The sequence below is a fragment of the Fulmarus glacialis genome, unplaced genomic scaffold (genome assembly GCF_000690835.1).
Source record: "Fulmarus glacialis isolate BGI_N327 unplaced genomic scaffold, ASM69083v1 Scaffold44822, whole genome shotgun sequence".
Taxonomy (NCBI): Eukaryota; Metazoa; Chordata; class Aves; order Procellariiformes; family Procellariidae; genus Fulmarus; species Fulmarus glacialis.
This window is the reverse complement of record NW_009200585.1, coordinates 10,539-29,238: the sequence shown is the minus strand read 5'-3', so window position 1 is coordinate 29,238 and position 18,700 is coordinate 10,539. Positions and strand designations below refer to the sequence as shown.

At 39.2% G+C, this 18,700-nt stretch overlaps 1 protein-coding gene across 1 annotated transcript; it reads right to left on the bottom strand.

Moving 5' to 3' along the window:
• Positions 1-3,288: 3,288 nt before the first annotated feature.
• UBE2G1 (ubiquitin-conjugating enzyme E2G 1) lies at positions 3,289-15,119 on the bottom strand (the record flags this gene model as incomplete). The annotated part of the gene is made up of 4 exons (XM_009573654.1): positions 3,289-4,471; positions 10,555-10,733; positions 11,816-11,913; positions 15,017-15,119. Coding segments are annotated over 4 exons (392 nt in total), but the record flags the coding sequence as incomplete, so codon positions are not given.
• Between the last annotated feature and the right edge of the window lie 3,581 nt (positions 15,120-18,700).

Genomic DNA, 18,700 nt, shown 5'->3' with positions numbered 1-18,700 from the left:
ATGCTGGAGAAAAGCACCCAGCAGCAGGGAAAACGCACCCGGGGCCGGAGCGGGACGGCGGCCCTCGCTCCCCCTGCGGTTCGACCTGCCTCGAAAGCCGCCGTCGTGCACTGGCTTCAGCACACCCCAAAAGCAACACGTGCCTTCTCCCGCTCATCCAGTTCCAGTACAGCTAATGGAAGTGCCAACATGGGTTTTCAATCCGACAGGGTCTCTTGCGCACACAGCTATTACTTGTATCATCATTACTTTGGTTCCCACACATGCAGCTTCCGTTTCAGAGTCAACGGTCCTGGCAACTGGATCTGTGCCCGGTGGGTAGAAAGCGTGGTTGAGAGTCGAGACGGGGCAATGACCAAGTCACAGTAACAAGATCATTTTCTCAGCCATGCGTACAACATAGCTCACCCTCCACTGTTTTCATGCTCGGCTTTCCTGCCGAAATGCAACAGAAATACCAAGATAGTCTATGCTGATGCAACAGCAATTTTTTTGTTTGCTTTAAAGAGCAAATTTCAAATAAATGTTTGAACACATTATGCACGGTATTGTTTTACAGACATAATTTTCTCCTGACTTCACCATTAAGTGATCTTTGAAAAGTTGCTCTGCCTCGTATCTTAAGTTTTCTGTGCCTGTTGGATAAAACAGTGAAACCAGAACTGGGCCTAGACCTAAGAGAGCCACAGACTGTAGTTTCTAGGCATAGCATAAAACATGACCCGTCTCATTTTTCACAGCTCAATGACAAATGTGTACAATTTTGCTACATAGCTAACTTACACCACGGTTTTATGGGTGCTATTGATCATCTTGAGTAACTGCAAGGAAGCAGTTATTACTGCCTGATCAGATTTAGTGTTAGTGGAATTTCTGAGCAACAACAGAGATCAGATGTCAAACTTCTGTTATGTTTTGCATCTGGGGAATCAGCAATCTCATCTGCTGAGGATTTGCCTGGGCAAGAAGCTGTCTTATTACAGCCTCTCTTTAAAACCCAAGCATCTTCTGGTTTGGTTTGAAATCACTCGTACATGCTTCTGAAGATACGCAGAAATTTTATAAGACTTGTGGTGCTCCACTGTTTGCATTGTGATGGCACCATACCAAGAGCAGTGCACCAGATGTACAGACGCAATAAAAAGTCCACCCCGCAACGGCCTACCAAAATACACTTATAATCACTTCAGAATTAATGTTCTCCATTTATTGATCATCTAGTTTCAATAAGCATTTTCCAGGCATCACAGCGGGAAAGAATTTTAGCATGACAGCTGAACTGCCCTTCCGATTTTTACAGAGATCTTCTCTGATGCATAAGAAGCAGCATGGAGAAATATAAAAAAGGGATTAGGATGGCCATACTACTTTGATATTTATTAAAATTCCATGCTTTGCTTTTCCTTTTCCCTCAGTGATGCAGTGTTATCTGGAAAGCAGGCCACGGTGTGGTGGGGGAAAAAACAGCACAAAAACTCAGCCGTAATTACAAGCCTCCAGAGAACTAGAAAAAGTGTAACTGATCATCCAGTACGCTGACAGCCTGCATAAACCAAACTAGATGCAAGATCTTGGTACAAGTGAAACCGAGTAGAAATGCTGGTTTACTTAATTGTTCAAGTATTCTAGCACTACTCGTATGTACTGCATCTCTGCAACGGTGTTCCTATCTTGAGGCTAAGCAGAAATTTCTGGTCATATCAGTAACCACCATAGCCAGATCCCTTTCACATGTGGGGCAAGAACAAAACAAAAAGCCAACTGCAATCACAGAAAAGTTAAATAGGCCATTTCTATGCCTGCCAGAGGCTTTCTACAACCTGGACATTTGGCACCAGACCCTTAGCTGCCTCTTTCATTAAGTCATTGGGCATTAGCCATACCTGCAGCTTGTACATCTTAACAGTATCTCACAGTAACGCTCCTTCCTTTGGAATATCTGGGTCATATGGAATCACAAACCACCTGAGTAAGCCAAACAGAAGGGGGTTTATATTTGAATAATTTAGAAAGAAGGGAAACAACACTGCTGTGGAATTAACAGTTCTTCCATACCACTGATGCAAGACTAATGTTTCCAGGCCTACTCCTTAAAGAACAAACAAGCAGCTCTTCTGGAGAACAAATGAGAAAAATAAAGCTTTAAACTATTTTGTGAAGTTTACAGATGAGTCAGCTGTGAACTGTATGTGTCACTTAGGAAGACAAAACAGAGAACATTGTTGAACTTGCTGAAAGTAGCAAGTACCGATTATCTTGAATTGCTGCCAGCTCTTTAGATGCACTGTGGAAAGGGAAAAGGAAGGGCAGCCCATGGGGAAGAAGTCCACTGCTAGGTTTAGGAAGAGTAGCTTCTTCCCAATGTTTTGTTTATGGGAAGAATGGCACCATGCCACTGAGATACTGCACAGTCCCAACTTTTCAATAAGTGAAAAAGGGTAGCCAGCCGGTGGGCAAGAAACCTCCTCTCAAGCAATTTTAACAAGCACTCAAACAGGAACTAGAATCAGCTATTGTTTCTGGGCACTAATAGCTCTGAAGTACTGCACATAACTGCCTGCCTACATGAGCAGGCTATCCCATTAAAAGCAAATTTAACTAATGATTTCTCAAAATAATTCATTACCAAACATGTAAATGTCAACATTAAACACATCTATGTTTATCTAAAACACCTGTATGAGGAAGCAATACTTTTACTTGTAGGTCATCTTATACTTACTAAATGGCTTTTTGTCCCATACAGCTGTATGCCACTAGTAACTGTCATGGCCTTCCAGCCCAGCCCACCCCTCAAGCAACCTGTAATATATGCCTTTTAGTACATGCATGTTGCACAGCAACCTGAAATGAAGTACAGCCAGCTAGCAAATTACTACTGAAGGCTTCTTACGAGATGACTCTTTAACACTGGAACTCTTGATTTATTAGTGGATTACTCCGTGCTGTTAAAAGCTGTGGTAAACCTGTGACAGAGCAGAGAATAGTCCAGTAGTCGCAAGTTCTTTTATAAAGTTTCTTTGGTAGAAAGGTATTTCAGGTAGGCTTGGAAAACTCTTGTTACCACATACTCTGAGTTTAGTATTTGCTCACTGGAGGGCCAAAGATTGTTACAATAGGAAGAAAAGTGTGTGTTTTGTTTGCTTTTTAATTATTTCAAGATTAAATACAGTATGTCAAATTCAACAAATGTTTGCTGATGTTATGTTGCTGAAGATGTTCAAGTTGTGCTCCAACTGCAGTTACCTTTCCTATTGAGATACTCAAGAGAGCCAGTTTGACACATTATTATTGGAAAAAATTATATTTTGGAAGAACTCACTACAGAAGGTGACAGAATTCCAAAAATCAAATTACATGAAAATATACATCGCAATTTTCTTTGTACATTAGGTGAGGAAAACTCTGAAGTAGAAGGCAAAGAATATGAAGGGCCACAGAAGAGAGAAAAGGGGGGAAACTATTTTTGATACCAAACCCAGAAGTTAGTCATTTGACAGCCTACAGATGTGCATGCTTGAACTCAACCTTGAGAAAAAACAAGCCTCCCACACACACGCCCCACCCCACAAACAGGCAATGAAAAAGGCAAAAAAAAAAAATCACCCATAAGAAGCAGCTCATTCCTATCTTGGACTAACTTAGTCAACTGAACTTCCAAATGAAAGCACTCAAGTCCCTTAGAAGTTAAAAATCCAGCAGGCTGCTCAAGGGTGCTCCATGGCCAGTTTTATTGCTATACCCAATTCATGAAGTATGTGCAATTGTGTTTAAAAAAGGGGCGGGAAGAAAAAAAAAAAGCACCTTTGAGACTACAAAGGTCATCATAAAAGAAGACACAAGTAATTGATAGCAAATCCTTTCAGGGTTTAATTAGGAAAATTTTAAGTTCTGATGGGGGAAATAAAAGGGAGCACATTTCCAAAAACCAAAAAAGAGATACTAAACTTTAATAAGCAAGAGATTTTAATTAAGTCTCAGTCGGTCAAAGGAAAATTAAAGTGGGGAAAAAAAAAAACCAAACAACTTTATCCTAATTGGTTTAGTTTGACATGCTTCACAAGTTGCTGTTTTTTTTTTTTTTTTAAACTGATAGGAAACAATGAATAGGGAGAGAAAAACCTGCTAAAATCTTTAGAATTTACACATATCTATTCCTAACTACAGACAGCATTATTTGGTACAATGTGTATTTGTGGATGTACATGAACAGTATATATATTATCCGGATCATGTTGTGCTATGTACACATCTTTACAATTCTTCCTGAAGGTTAAAGCAGTTCATTAGATTTCAAAATGCGTAATCATCTTGTGTTGGCACTTGTTAGGCTCTTGTCAGCATTGATAACTGGCATGTTTTATTGCAGCCCAGTTCCAGCCAGTGTTTGCCAACTTGTAACAACAGAAGTCCAGCAATAGGTGGGTAGAGTGCAGGAAAAAAAACAGTGCCATGTTTCTCAATTGAAGACCTACAAAGAAATCACAGTTATTAAAATAAAACCCCTCGTCATCCTCAATTATTTTAAAGATGTTAAATAGTGTTTCAAGCTCAAGGAAAATTATCATTACTTGTTCAAGAACTTTACATACCTCTAAACAGAAGATGCATAAATCCAAAATCATCACCTGAGAAAGACTTGAGCTAGTTCAGCATACTGCGTATCCAAGCTCAACTACCAGACTTTCAGGCTCCTCTTACTCGTGTTGCTTGTCAAGTGCATAGCGTGTAAATGTTTGATTATTCACACATAGGGCTAAACACTTGTAGATTTATCATTGAAACTTCCATGCATCACTTACTGTGAATGATGGATGCTGCTTCAACAGCACAGTGCAGTACAAAATGGCATAGCAGTGCTTCATTAAGCAATAACACCACAGCTACCAAGTCAGACTTCAGACTGTGCTTGTCTGAAACCAGCTATATGGCCCCTTCTTATCCAATTCATTGCCCATGACTTACTTAGGAGGAGTCACCAGGAGTTAGAAAAGCTTTCGCCTTCCAAAAAAGCAACACAGCCAATTACTTAAGTATCTGTCATGAGCATTGTTTCACTATGGCCAAGTTTAACATGGCAACAGAGCTGAGGTTAGTTAAGGATACTCTGGAGCATTACTCACAGTTTCTCCCTTTCTTTAAGGCAGAAAAAAACCTGTCAGCTGCATTAAAAATTCTTACACTCTAGTTATAGGCAGTTGTATAAGACATCCAGTTCCTTTGCTTAGTCTTTTGATCAATATTAAGCATTTTCATGCTTTCTCTATACTGGAGAAAGTTCCGTTCAATCAAAGCATTTCTGCAGAGAAGAGATCCTGCAGTACTAGTTTGTCACAGATGGAGCCTTCCCCCACCCCCAACCCCCACAATTCTTACAGAAGTGTAAGAAAGGAAGCATCTCCTGTACAACCTTGGCGAAGAAAAACTAACTAGCAGGAGCATTTAGTAAGCTGTTCTAGTTGTTCAGACAGTACAATCCCTTTAAACTACATACAGTGCCATATTTCTCCCCCCGCCAGTTTTGTACACTGAAGCTAACTAGTACGTATGGTTTTGGCCTTCTCCAGCCGAACGGGTCAGAGTAGTTTATTTGCCAAACCAACCATTAAGAAAGGGCAGCTTCAACATGAAGCTCCGTTTTGCTTTGAAAAGCAAGAGTGGGAAATTATTAGCTAGTTGAGGAAGTTTTTCCTTGGCGTACCAAGATTAAAGTGACCAAAGGCCAGGTATTTAAGGGCCACATTTTAATACACAGCTTTCTACAAGAGCTTACAGTGTTAAAAAAAAAGTCCCATTAAAACTAGGACGGGATTGTTCAAATTAGAGTAAGTATTTGAGTCAGAAGCTCATTTTTAACAGGGTGACATGAAGTGTAAATACCACATCAGCTACTCTCAGGTCAAAACTTGTCCAGGCTGTCAGATATGCTACAATTCAGTTTCCAAGCAGAATATAGCTGTTTTTCTGAAGCTATTCCTAAGCCTTCCCCAGTAAAAAAGTTTTTTGGGCTGCTGAAGAGAACACCACCTTTCTTGATATTATTGATGGGTAATATCTCAACTTGATCCTTTCTGATATGCTAGTAGACTTTCTATTAAAATTCCCATAGATACCTGAAGCAATCCTTTCCGAATGGTTCCTAACAACCTCACTGAAGTCTTATTTAAAACGTACAGCAACATGCCACCAACATATGCAAGATAGAGATATATGATATATATATGAACTTGAGATAGGAAGACAGTATGCTTATAAGATTCAAAAAGTGTTCTTCACAATAATGAACATGAAAATGATTATTCCCCTCTATTAGAGCTCTAGTAAACCCTAAGCACTATTAATAAAGCAGGATGAATACTGATCAAGAGAATTTCAGCTTCTGAATAGCATAAATGCAAGGGTACTAGAGAAGTTCCCCAATCTTGGCAGAAAGGGCTGTTACTGCAGTTGAAAATTTCTTTAGTCTTTAGTATCACATATAGCTAAAGAACTCCACTGAGACCATGCAGCTGAGAAGAAGGGTTGGCTGGCTTTTGGGTTTGTGGGCAAATGTTTGGTTTTTTGGTTTTGGTTTTGTTTTTTTTTTTTGCTTTTGAGGGAAAAAAAAAATTAGTTCAGCAACACTTAAGCAGGAAATCCTCGATTCAGGTAACTGAACTGTCTTTAGAAGGATACTTACCCTGAAAAAAGTGAAGCTACTAGCTGCTGAATAAGTGTCACTCAAAAGCAGTTTCTTGGCTTTTTCTTACACAGCGGGCAACTTTTCTTTTAAATTCTCCATTTCTGTCTTCTCTCCATTCTTTCTGTAATTGAACAGACAGCTTTCAGATGTCAGTCCTATAACAATGTACAAGCTGTAGGAAGACTCTTGGTGTTTTTATATATTAGCCATCTAGTCAACACCTAAATTTGCCTACAATCATTTAGCTAGTCACTGAAAACCTGTGACATTCAGGACTTTTGAAAGCTTGCTCTGGGTTTCTATGCAAGCTGCTCACAAGACAGTGAGGACACCGCCTTTCCCCCTTGGATTTTAGGTATTCTCCAAGACTAACCTGGTGGCTACCAATATTTCACAATGTCTAGGCCGAAATCTATTTACTTCAGCCTGCAAAGTAGCAGCAAACTCAAACTGTAAACCACAAGCTGTTGTTACGGGTTAAAGAAAGTGTCTTTAACTGCAGTGATGAACAAAGGTACACAGCGGCCTCTAAACCACTCATTCACGACAGGAACCAATAGTTATTCTGCCATTTTTAGGACAGTTTCAACTCCCTCTCAATCTAGCCAGGACACCCCAGGATAGAAATACAGAAGATACAGTATTCAGAACAGGCACAGCAGTGTCCCTAGAAAGAAAACACCTCCTAGTTAGATATGGCTGCAAGATATTGGCTCCATGAGGAAGACCTCAACAGAATACTCAGCACACTTATGGGGATGGTCTCTGTGACAAGTATCCGATTTCAGAACTGCATAGATGAAGAACAAAGATAAAAATGAACAGAAAGATAGGCAAGAGGTAAGCCTGAACCCGGAGATGTGCACATCATGGTATCACCAAAACCCACAGGAAAAAGCGCAGCCAGTTTTAAGTTTTTTTGTGCCAGCCTCGTGATGAGCTCATATGAAAGCATAGGAGCATCATACACTGTGACTAAGGCGGACGTGTTGGGTACTGGCAAGGAAGTGGTGGGAAAATATGAAGAACCCCTTATTTAATGAATTAAGTTCTACAGTTCTTAGTTTTTGATATAAGCAATATATTCTTACTGCAGGGGTAGGGTAAGGGGTTAAAAAACCCCCACACTGTTTTACCTGAAACAACCTAGCACGCAACACCTTTTCACCCACTACTTGGAGTGAAGGTTGTAGCACATTTCAGTGAGAGAAAATTAAGATCACTGGTATATCCTAACATTTACCACCTCCAAGCTCACCTAGCCAGTCAGCATGCTGGAAAGCCCAGCATGTCTTATCTTTCCAGTGAAAGCACAAATAAGGCTACTAATTAATTTGTTCTTTTTCAGCAATTAATACAGCAAGCATTTGGTTCCTTGGACTGGGACATAGGACAGCTTACACAAGATGGCTTAAAGCCAAGAAAAGCATTGAATTTGTGCCCTCCTAGCTTCAGATCCTTAGTTTTTGTTTCTACCTTTTATATTTGTAATTCTATGAAGCAAGTGTTCAGAATTGAATAGCAAGCAAAGTTTCCAATTTGACAGCAATCTCTCCAAACCACTTATTTTAGCTCATGAACTATTCTATTTGCGTCTCACAGTATCTATTCAGGCTCCTGTTCCTTATTTCTCTCCCACTCCAGAAGACGGTACTCCAACATGCATAGTTCATTTTTCCAGGAAGCGGGTATATCCCCTGCTCCTATAATGCTGTGACCTGCCTGTAACACCTTATTCTCTAGACTCACTTAAAACTAGAAGTTAATGAAAGCAGACAAAGTATCTTTTAGTAACTGCCAAATACTGTTGCTGCAGTAAACTTGTACTTCATAAGCCAAGTAGAAGATGTCTTGATAGCCAAGTAGAAGATGTCTTGATAGCAGCTCAGAATAAAGCACAGGAGCTGCTGATTCTTCATTACCCTGATGAGTATGAAAAGGATGCAATCTACAATCCAGCAGGAGATGCTAAGCTGCTCAAGCAGCACATTAAGTTTAAAAGTTACTTGGAACATCTAATACCACAGTCAGAAAAATAGTTACTAGCATCCAAAGATTATATTAGTGATGCCTCAGTACTGTCTTCACAGTTGGATTTGGATTTAAGTTTTTGTTCTTTCAAGCTGGGCTAGAAAATGCTGTGTTTCTTTAAGACATTTTCAACCTTTACCCTAAGGTTTAGGTAAAGAAATTCATAGTTTTCCATCGAACATCTCTCTCTGAGGCAAAAAAAAAAAATTGCTCCTGAAGTGGCTGGCAGAGTGGGTCATGCTACAGAAAGATTCAAAAGCTTGTGAGATGCTCGAAAGGTGACAAGCATAGCTAAAAGCGTAAGCTTTCTCCAGTGTTAGGTCGGCTACATTCAACATATATGAGTCTGTAAACTGAAGAATTCTAATTGTACTTTTAGAAGTTCATTAATAACTTGCTCCTTCCAGTGCTCTCAGCTTTGCCAGCAGAAAACATCCCTGTGTCCTGGGTATTTGTTTCCACCACTAATGTGACACAAGAAGGTGAGGTCCAACACTTAAAAAGAATGTTAAATGAAGGAACTCTTCACTACAACTTTCTGTGTTTGTTTTTGTTTCTCTTCCCGTTAAGTTTGCTCCCATGATGATTTTTCAGCAGAGCTCAACCACCTTTGGAAACACTAACAGCATAGCAGATCAAAGGCTTCAGAAAACTAAGCTCCCATCCACTTGGAAAGGTGCAGCTAGCTTGACAGAGCAGGTTAACAGGCTTCTAGAAAACTTTGCATCTTCTGATTACCATCTCCCTTTTCTTCACTATCCCAGTTAAAAGACCTAGAACTTCTCCTTTGTGAGAAGATATCATGTATTAGTCACTGCTGAACTGCAATTCAAGAGTAATTCAAAAGAAAGGTATGTTGGCGTATCTCAGATGAATGGGACCTGAAGTCTGTTCCCCTACTCCCCTCAGAATTGAGTTTTTTCCCCTCCCCACCACAAATAGTTATTAGTCTAATTGCTATTCCACTATAAACGCAGCTCTTCTAGAGAGCTGATAGCTGTGTTTATACACCCACGCAGAATAGGCCACGCTCCAGAAACACTATGCTGCATGAAACACTTGCATCTCACTTACGACAGAATCCTAACTGCAGATTTACCCTGGTCTTCGACTATAAACCAGGCCATTCTTCCTCGCTCCTTAGCCAGTCATTCTAGTCCAGGACTACACTTCCTCCAGAGTTGAAGGCCAGATGCCCGGTGAAACTTTCAAGTACATTCTCAAAGCACAGACCTACACAGTCAAACCTACTGCTTTAATCTGTGACCCAGGAAGACTGCTGTAGAGAGGTGGATGCAAGAAGTCACAACATAATTATACTGAGGGACCCCAACACATTTTCTCCTTACATTCAAATCAATAAATGTGTTAACAGCTTATATAATTTCCAAGACAAAAATTTTGCTGCGTTATACTAACAACATACTAGGAACCAAAAAAGCTTCTAGGATATATTAACTTCTGCAGCTAAACTTAATGGCAGTTGTAACTCCTACATGTATATAGCCACACAGGATTTTACAGCCAGCTTCCTTAAACTTTAAGGCTAAAGGAGCTGAAATTTATCCATTAAGTACCTCTATGCACAAGTTATTTACTATAAATAAATGCATTATTGCACAGGAACCTGTGAAATTTGACAGCATCTTTCCCTTGCAATCTGTAAGAAATTTCCCAGGGCTAACCAGTAAATGCTTTTCCCAACAAAAAGGTAACCTTAGCCAGTGATATGAAAGGTTCTTCCAAAAGCTATTGTACTGTTTGTCAAACTAGAAGCAAAACTCCATTGCAAGTTTAGGTTTCTACACTGAAGACAATTGGCAGACGAAGAAAAATCTTACCGCTGCATCAACATTAGCAGGAGAATCACCATTGGGATCTGCCAGCATAGAAATAACACTAATCATTATAGTTTCCACTGTGTGAATGGGAAGCCAGCGTTCCTCAGGTTTTTCATAGCCATATTTGTCTTCTCCAGGCTCATGAAGAATTGAAATGCAGACATCGCCATTCTTGTCAACTACAAAATAGAACAAGGCATATTTCAGTAATGAACAACATGCTGGCATTTCTTCAGAATAGTTACGGAACTGTTAATCTTCACGCCAGCTAGTCTGAAAACACATTGGTGAAGATGCTTTACCAAAAAGGAAAGTAATTAACTATTACAGAACTCAATCTGTAATAAAAAGGGCTTGGTGGAAGTCTGTTATTATGCCTGGACATCTGGCAGAGAGGGCACATGGGGAGGAAGAACTTAATTCTAACATCATGTTGCAACGTTCAAGACTCTTTAGATAGGCTTCCACTAGAGCTTTTTCTGTTAAGTTCAGCAACCTAGACAGTGACTTTTTTTTCCACAGGAACAGCATCAGCTGGATATTACTGCAATATATTGGAATATTATTTAAGCTGCTGGAATTAGAAACTGCCTGACAAGTACTCTGGTGTTTCCAGAGCTGAAACTGACACAGCATCAAAATAGTCTCTCTGTCCCTTAGGATGGGAGCACTGTGCTGGTCTCCCCCCAGCTTTCAACACCTACAACTTCAATAATGACTTTAGAAACTGAAGAGCATTCCTCCTTCCCAGTAAAAACCTTCTTCCATTTTATTTTACCTTCCCATCTATGTCCTGCAGTCCATAAGTAAATGAAACATTAGGAGGAGTCATCTTTGGAAGGACTATAAAAGATGCTGTTATTTCCTTTCAGGCTTCATTGGAGGAGGACAACCTTGGGCCTTCTATAGGGAACTGCCAAGTTAGTAATACTAAGATGAAATATTTGAAGGTATAACAAAAGGCAGCGATAGAAGTTTCTCCTCAAACCAGAATTTCGCACTTAGGAAAAAGAAAAATCCCTGTACAGTTACCAAGAATTCAAGAAGCTACTTTCAGTAGCTTCTGAAAATACTTCAGGAGCAGTCTCTCAGAGCAGCACTATTAAAAACTCTGCCATGGTTATTACTTCTTTAAGAAGTGAAGATGGCAAAGTAAACGCAGAGTTTCATATTTCTAACATGAACAGAAATGTATCCATTTGTCTTCACCGCATTTTAGTTCTTAATTGCAAAAAGAAATTGAAACTTCGACATTTCTTACCATTCGGATGCCAGATTTCTGTGATGAATTTCATTTTTGGCGGCCTCAGTGGATAGTCTTTTGGAAAAGTAAGATGAGCCTTGAAAACACCACCTTCACTGGGGAATCAAAAATATCTTAGTAGAGTTTCTTGTAAGTTTAAGCTGAAAATTGGAACTTACTGATGTATCAAAAGCTCTAAGTTCACCCCACACACAGCTTAACATCATGTTAGTAATTAACAGTACCATCATTTCCATAAGCAATGCAAAGATTGAGAAGATTGAGAAGATCCTTTCACAAGATACTGCCAGTTCCCCAACACTGTATCTTTTTTAGAATTAGGATGATGTTCCAGAGGGGAAAAACCACACGAAAAAAAAACCTTGCCAAAGAATTCGCCATCTGGAATTACAAGTTACATTTTTCCTCCCAGTACATTTATTAACAGCAAAAAAAAAAAAAAGATATTGCCATAATTCCCCTTCTCAAGTACAGCCCAGCAGATACCTATTTTCCTCCTTCAGACACCTCAGTCCTAATTTCTTGATACCAGTCTGCAGCAGTGAGCCTCACTGAAAAGCTACAGAAAGTTTTATAGCTGTGTCTACATCATTACTTTGTAGAAAGACTTCCAATACTACCTTTTCAACACTAAGCTAAAGGCATTCAGACATGACAGTGAGGTGTTCTGCATTACAGTTACCCACTAAATTGGAGAATAATAAACAAGAGACATCCAGTTTTTATGTGGAGTTACAGGACCATATTTAAAAAAAAAAAACCACAACAAACTGTTACTTTACTGGGTTTTTTTGTTGTTTGGGTTTTGTTTGGTTTTTTTTTTTTAAATAACGGTTTCATTACTTTGGAATAGTCCATTTTGAAAAATGTGAAGGCCTGTATTAAATGGAAAGCCTTATAGATGGAATACTTCGCTAATATAAGTACTATGACATTTGCCCTGTTACTGTCATTTCTTGTAACTGAAGTTTGTAACAAAATTTGAAATTGCAAAGGCAGAGGTTACAAAAACTGGAACATAACCTCCGAAGAAGGTGGCACAAGATGTGCAGTATGACAAGCTACTCTTCAGTAGCCGTGCAGACAAAAAAATTGGTGTAGAAAAGACAAAGCTGTTCAGTACAATTTTTCCCCTGTATTTGTAAAGGAGTAGGAGCCAGTATCCAAAGCCCACAGGCTACTGAGAAAATAACAAGTTTTACCACCACTAAGCAAAGATGTGCAATTCTAGCAAGTGTCTCCAAAAAAAAAACCCCAAACCCAAAAAGCACTACATCTAAGTGACTCTGCTCTTAAAATAAAGCAGCTGAGGGGGATCTGAACCCACAGCAATCGTTTTCCACAAGTTTTAGAAAAGGCAGGCAGTTTCCAAAGAATCCTTGATCCTGGGAAGGGTAAGAATTCCAGAAACACTGGCTATTTTAACATCCACACTAAACAAGACAAAGGAGAATTAGATTACATTTCTTGATAGCCCTAAACCAGTTAAGTCCTTTCTTTCAAAACAAGAAAGTTCTTCTTTCCCTTTTTAAAGAAGCAGATCCTAAAGCTACTAGGCTGTATGGCATCCCTGGTTGCCCCTCATCAACTACATATAAATACAGCTCTTTAATTGATACAGTTATCTGATGTAACTGGATACACATCAGAAACCAGTTAATGAAGTACAGCTGTCAGTTAAGGGACATCAGTGCCATTTTTAGCAATATTCCTGATAAAGGAGTCTCTGTCAGTAGAGTCATGCACTGAGCCTAAAGTCTTTTTATGTAAACTCAGAATAAATAAAGTGGGACCAGGAATGAGACTGAAGTTTGAAAATTTTGAACTGCCTGGTTAAGTTAAACTATTATGGTTCTACTGTCATCATAAAACAGACCAGGGAGGAAGGATTCAGTATAATGCTACCTTGAAAAGCAGCAACTAGGGACTGGAACAGAAGAGAGCTTCTTATATAAAAAGCCTCAAAACAAGCTCAGCACCTTATTGAAGTGGCGAAAAATGCTATCGCAATTTTTAACATATAAGAGGAGGTTCAATTAGAAGCAGTATTTCTTTACTGACAGTATTTATAAAATGGCCATGAGAATATAATGGAGCCACTACAAGACTGTTCAAAAGAGGTCAACAGAAGTTGGAGAATTCATCTCATGTAAGACTTGAGAATCACAATGTAGTGAGCTTGAGAAGAAGCAAAGCAATTTGATTACTGTGCTTAAGTACTTACTCAAAAGTCTACAAACAGGTATACAACAACTTCATGTTGGAACTAAAATTGACCTCAAGTAAATGTCATTAGGCTTTTTGTATCAGTAATTTACCACTGCAACAGCTTAATGAAGGAGAACAGAGTTCATCTTCAAGAGCTGCACTTTAAACTGACCTCTTCTGGGCATAAAACCTTTTCCCAGGAGCTAGAGTAGATGATCATATATAACCTCTATGAGAAAGAGAAATCATTCTCTCAATTAGCCAGAGCTCTTTTTTTTTTTTAAAAAAAACCAACCACACTGCATGTGCCAGAGTGCTTCAGGTATATAGCAGTGCAAAAACACAGTGAACTTAAAGTCCAGGAAAAGAAGCTACTGTATGAACTGCGTAGTTTTGTGTTCAAATGTCAATTAGAGAATGCAGTCCTTAGGAGAAAGATAGATGCTTTTTGAAGCCCTCTGTCAAGGTTTGCCCACAATTCAAATTTGATCAGCGCTGAGGTACTCTAGGTCACACTACGAAGTTCTCCCACCTCAAACTGACAGGTCTTGAGGCTAATTCTATGGTCTGCTGCAGTTTCCCCAACTACTATTCCCCTCTTGACTATTTTCCTACAATCACCAGCATGAAGTTGTAATGGTTTAAAATTGTACTATCAGCTAAACTAGAGCCTCACAGCAATAACAGCAAATAGTAGATTATACCTGCCTTAAATGCGTAAGAAAACAGAAGCTGCCTCTAAGTATAGCCTATTCTTTCTCATTTCTATACAAGCACAAAGGGATCAGTGTTGCGTTTTCCCAGGGGAGCAAAGCAGTTTAGAACTTCCATATAGCAAATTCAGCTATTTACATGTATTTTACTAGCAACAGAACAGTATTACCTAACTTAGTCAGTAGGAAGATTTAGGTTAACTTCTACTCACTTAGACCAAACTAGAACTAGTAAATCCAAGTTCACTTAAGTTTCTGTATAAGTATCAGTACTTACTATAGTGTATCTGGAGGACCAATAATAAGGACTTCCCATCGATAAAGATCATTGTCATCTATTAAGCCCGCTGAAAAGCCTTCCACTGGATTTTTGTTGAGCTCTGTGTAGGAAAAAGAATTTAAAAGTGACTTTAGGTGTCTATGATATGCATTTGCTGTTTTTGCTCATGCCTCTATACGTGACCAAAAAACCCCACGACTTTCAGTGATTTGGCGCTTACTGATGGACTTACAGCCTGGGTGAGTACCCTCAACTCCCTACCACGCACAACAGCATGCTGCCAGAGCCGACACCCATAGTCTGACTCTAGAACTATCTAAGTACATCATGAGCAAAACGGCCAAAATAACTCAGAACCATGGGACATGGTCTCCTAAACTAGATACCAATAGATGTGTGTGCAAACCAGAAAACAGATTTTCTCCTAATAAAAAAAGCCATACTGCTTTATAAGAACCCTGAGGAGCCAGATTAAACTAAAGTCTATCTTTAACTCTAGAAAATGTTAACAGAAGAACAAAGTCACATTATGTTTTTATTTAAAACTAACATCCTACTTCCCCTAAATGATTTTTTTTCAGAACCTGAAAGCATTTGAGACCTGCGCCCAGTGCGTTCTGGAGATAATGATTTACTACATTCTGAACTACTAGAAGAGTGCATAGAAGATAAGCTATTATGCTGTTTAGGTTTTGGGGGTTTTTTATTTTTTCTTTTGTTTCACAGTTTTATCCACTAGTGATAAGTAATACAGGATCTAAGTTTATAGGCTACTTCATATAGTTACTGCCAAATAGGAGGCTTATCTGAAAATAATTATGCAGAAGCCAGACCTAGATACAGACTCCACTGAGTTGCTGTTTTCAGCCCACTCCAGGAAAAAGTGTAAGATTTGGAAATAAACACCTCAAATGAATTCTGCCTAAAATTCAACTTGAGGGGGGGACAGAGAACGTCTCTTAACCAATAGCTTTGGGTCAAAAGCTGATTTAAATACCATACTGATGCCAAACTGAAATTCTTGATCCAGCATTTCTAACAGTACATACAAAGTCCTGACAGATCCTGGGTATTTAGGATAGGGGAAGGGGAGAAAAAGTTATTCCTTCAACTGGTCAGTCATTTCCAGATAAAATTAGGGATTTTTTGTTTTGTTTTAAAGTAAGTGCAGTAGCAATTGTAAAACCTGTCAGACATTATACAGCCCTCATTATTATATTCCACAGTACAGTTAGTTCTACATATTCCCTCTTTGTAAACCCAATAGCTGTCTTTTGTGTTGATTTCTAAGCATTAGAGACTTAAGTTCAGAGGTCCTTATAATGCCCTCAGGTACATGTAGAAGAACTTCAAGTGAGAACCTCATATCTTTATGGAGAAAAGACTACCATTAAGTCCAAACTAATTTGCCCATAACTGGCAAACAGTGACCGCAAGCTGAAGTTCTTAATTATTTAAAGCATGGTTAAAAAAAATGCAAGAAGAATCAATTCAAGCCCTACAGAGAAGAGTCTAAGTCCACGTGGGGAAAAGAAAGTGCTCAGCTCACATGAAGGACCAAGGTCCTGAAGAGACATACAACAGGAATACCGACTTTGTTAGGCCATTGGTAATTCAGAGTCAAATATATCCACATAGATTACTCAATGCTAAAATCCCAAGAAATGTATTGGAAGGGCTTTTCTTAGAAGCTACCCAGCAGGGGTTTAGTCAACAGATGAGGTCAACCATTCAGTCTCCAAGTTGCAAGACAAAGACTTAGATATTGAATCAAATCATGTTTTCTCAAGACAATGCCTGGAACAAAAGGTAGTATCACAGGCTATTTAACCAAGCTTCAAAACCAAAAACTACAGCATGGCCACACCTCCAGTAAAGCAGACCAGTTTTCACCCTCTGGCATCTATGAAACTTTGTGGAAACAGCTGCATGAGCTTGAGTAACAGTTCTATTTAATTTTAGGTGAAAGGGGCAGAGAGACTAGGTAAGTATCTCACATGAAGTGAGGACTTCACCAGTCCCTGACTACCTCCATACTACAGACATTCCTCCAGCATCAGATATTAAAAGTTGAATATAAGCTGCTTTTTCATGCAGGATTTTATAAAAAAAAAAATTTTGTCTATTGCTTGTGCAAAAAAGCCACCTTTGTTCAGGACACTTAAGTCATTCTTTCGGATATTGTATTATTATTGTAATACAGAATATCCAGCATAACAACTATGGAAGTCAACAGAAAGGAGTGCAAATATTACAGTCTCTCACCTTGACTTTCACATTTGAAAAATAAGCCTCCAAAACACAAGAACCCTCATTTCCGCATTTCCACAGAGAGAAAAGGGTTTATACCAAGTTCTGTGTAAACTCCTATAACTCAAGCTGCTCACATTTAGCTTCCTTATTGTTTGCTAGTTATCATTTCTCAGTGATAAGACTGTAAACAAGCATGCCAGAAGTTAAGACTCTAGAAAATTCACCATGCTTCTCTGTCTAAATATGCCACACTATTTTCGAGTCCAACAAACACATTTTCTTCTCTATTTCTTGATTCGTGCTATTTCAATTTCTTTTTACATCTGTCTCAGCCTCCAAATAACTTTTTTTATCCTTAAGTCCTTTGAAACATTTTTCATGTACTTGTTCCCAATGAAAGCCAGCTCTTACACTCTGACTCATACCCAAGACCTTGCAGCACTATATGGCAAGACATCTTGTGAGAAGGAATAAGATTGCTGGATGCCAACTCTTGTAATGCAGAAAATCTGTGAAGTATATGAAAGGGACAGCCATTGACAAAAATCTTCAGTTACAGCAGTTATGGAAATTTGCTTAGTAGATGTTGCCTACAAAGCAAATTATGATGTTACTTCTTTTACAGGAGGTGGCATCTGTCTCTGCTTGTAAAAGGTTCTCATTTTCCTTCCACAGTAGCAATACTGAAACATAGTTCAAATAGCTACTCCTTGCACAAATACTTTAACTTGAGGCAAAAGTATGGATATAAGCTCAGGCGCCTTCTCCACTAGAGGTATGTAGAATTACCATAGGCAAGTTAAAATGAGCTTTTCCATCCAGATTATTTATGCTAAACTGAACATCAACTAATGGCTGGTTGGCAGACAAAAAAGGAAATCTCAGGAAAGTTTTGCACTGGGACATGAAAGACATCATCCTTGGCTGCTTTAGCTAAGAGCTGCTACTCGTTAAAACTTGCAAACACTGAAGCCTAGGGTTTGTTTGGTTTTAGTTTTTTTCCCCTGGATATAGCCAACGCTGCGTATCAGAAGGGTTACCTAGTAGTACCACCTATCTCTTCATGAGTTGAGACCCACACGGTATGAAACCCATGCACCAAAATCCCAAATGAATAGTGATGCCACTATGGCAAGAAAGGAGCACACACACACTATGCTCACAGTCACAGGAGTCAGCTGCCAGGCAGAGGAACTTCTGCCCACCAACCAGAGCCTCTGGTGACACTGACACTGCACTCAAAAAACAGGACACCTGTTCTCTGTGTCTGTCATTTCCTACCAACTACAGTAGTTAACTACTTGCAGCCTGAACAAGAGTTCTTAGATGAACACATGGATGGCAAGTATGCCTCATAAAGCAAAGGATTCAATTCCCTCTTCCAGCCAGGGAGAGGGAACAAGCTCTTGGTGCAGGTCCTCTCCAAAG